We start from the raw sequence: 899 nt of genomic DNA on the forward strand, positions 1-899 counted from the left end.
GCAGATTCGGCACGAGAATATCTAGGCGCGCTCACCTCTAGACCCCCGGATGAGAGGCAAGTAAGCTTTGGTCATCGCTATGAGGCCAAAGACATTCACCTCCGCGACTTTCCTGTAGATCTCCAAGGGCACCCACTCGGCCGCTCCCTTGATTGCAATCCCTGCATTGTTGACCAGCCCCCAAAAGACCTCTGCGAAAGAGACAAGTATTTTATTTATTATATTTTTTTTACTTATTTATTTATTATTTATATTATTGGTTTTCCCCTTTAAATACCATCGATGAATATGATTTGGGAAATATGCAAGATGTGGGGCGATTTTTTTCCGGGCTGTCGATGGAGGTGGGGAGGAGGGAGCTGTTGATTCAAATGATGCAAAGTCAGGAATAGAGAATTAAAGTCCAATTTCTGATGAGGAAATATTTTTTTGTCATATAATTCTTCGTCAAATGATCAAAAAAGGGCCCATTCATGAACTAAGCTCCATGTAGCTTGTGCCGATGTCAGTGACCTTTGTAATGGAAAACCAAGAATGAAAATGAACATATCTATTTTTAAAATCGTTTTTTAAAATCTAACCTAATGAAAACAAACGTTCATTATAAAAGAAACTGAAACAAGATAAAAAAAAACACGTGAAATCCTTTCGTAACTGACACCATTTCACAGTTTAATACAAGCCACTCGCATAAGCCTCTGGACCAAACCTTCCCGCAGCCTTACCATTATCAGGCAGGGTGTTCCGCACGTAGTCCACGGCCTTGGAGATTTGATCGCTGGAAGTAATGTCCAGCTGGAGGACGTGGAGACGGTCTGACCCTTTCTCACGAAGGACCTTGGCGCCCTGACCACTTGCGTCTGCCTGGAGACATCCGGCGAATACACGGAAACCCTAAG

General features: G+C 42.9%; 1 protein-coding gene across 1 annotated transcript in view; it reads right to left on the reverse strand.

Annotated features, from left to right (window-relative positions):
- LOC119585080 (D-beta-hydroxybutyrate dehydrogenase, mitochondrial-like) overlaps positions 1 to 899 on the reverse strand; it is a 7,419-nt gene that overhangs the window by 2,356 nt on the left and 4,164 nt on the right. Inside the window, exons 3-4 of the mRNA XM_037933700.1 lie at positions 726 to 894; positions 36 to 191 (exon numbers count right to left, since the gene is read on the reverse strand). Coding sequence (XP_037789628.1) covers positions 36 to 191; positions 726 to 894 — 325 coding nt within the window. The remainder of the gene's footprint in view (positions 1 to 35; positions 192 to 725; positions 895 to 899) is intronic.

This window comes from Penaeus monodon, chromosome 19, assembly GCF_015228065.2.
Source record: "Penaeus monodon isolate SGIC_2016 chromosome 19, NSTDA_Pmon_1, whole genome shotgun sequence".
Classification (NCBI taxonomy): domain Eukaryota; kingdom Metazoa; phylum Arthropoda; class Malacostraca; order Decapoda; family Penaeidae; genus Penaeus; species Penaeus monodon.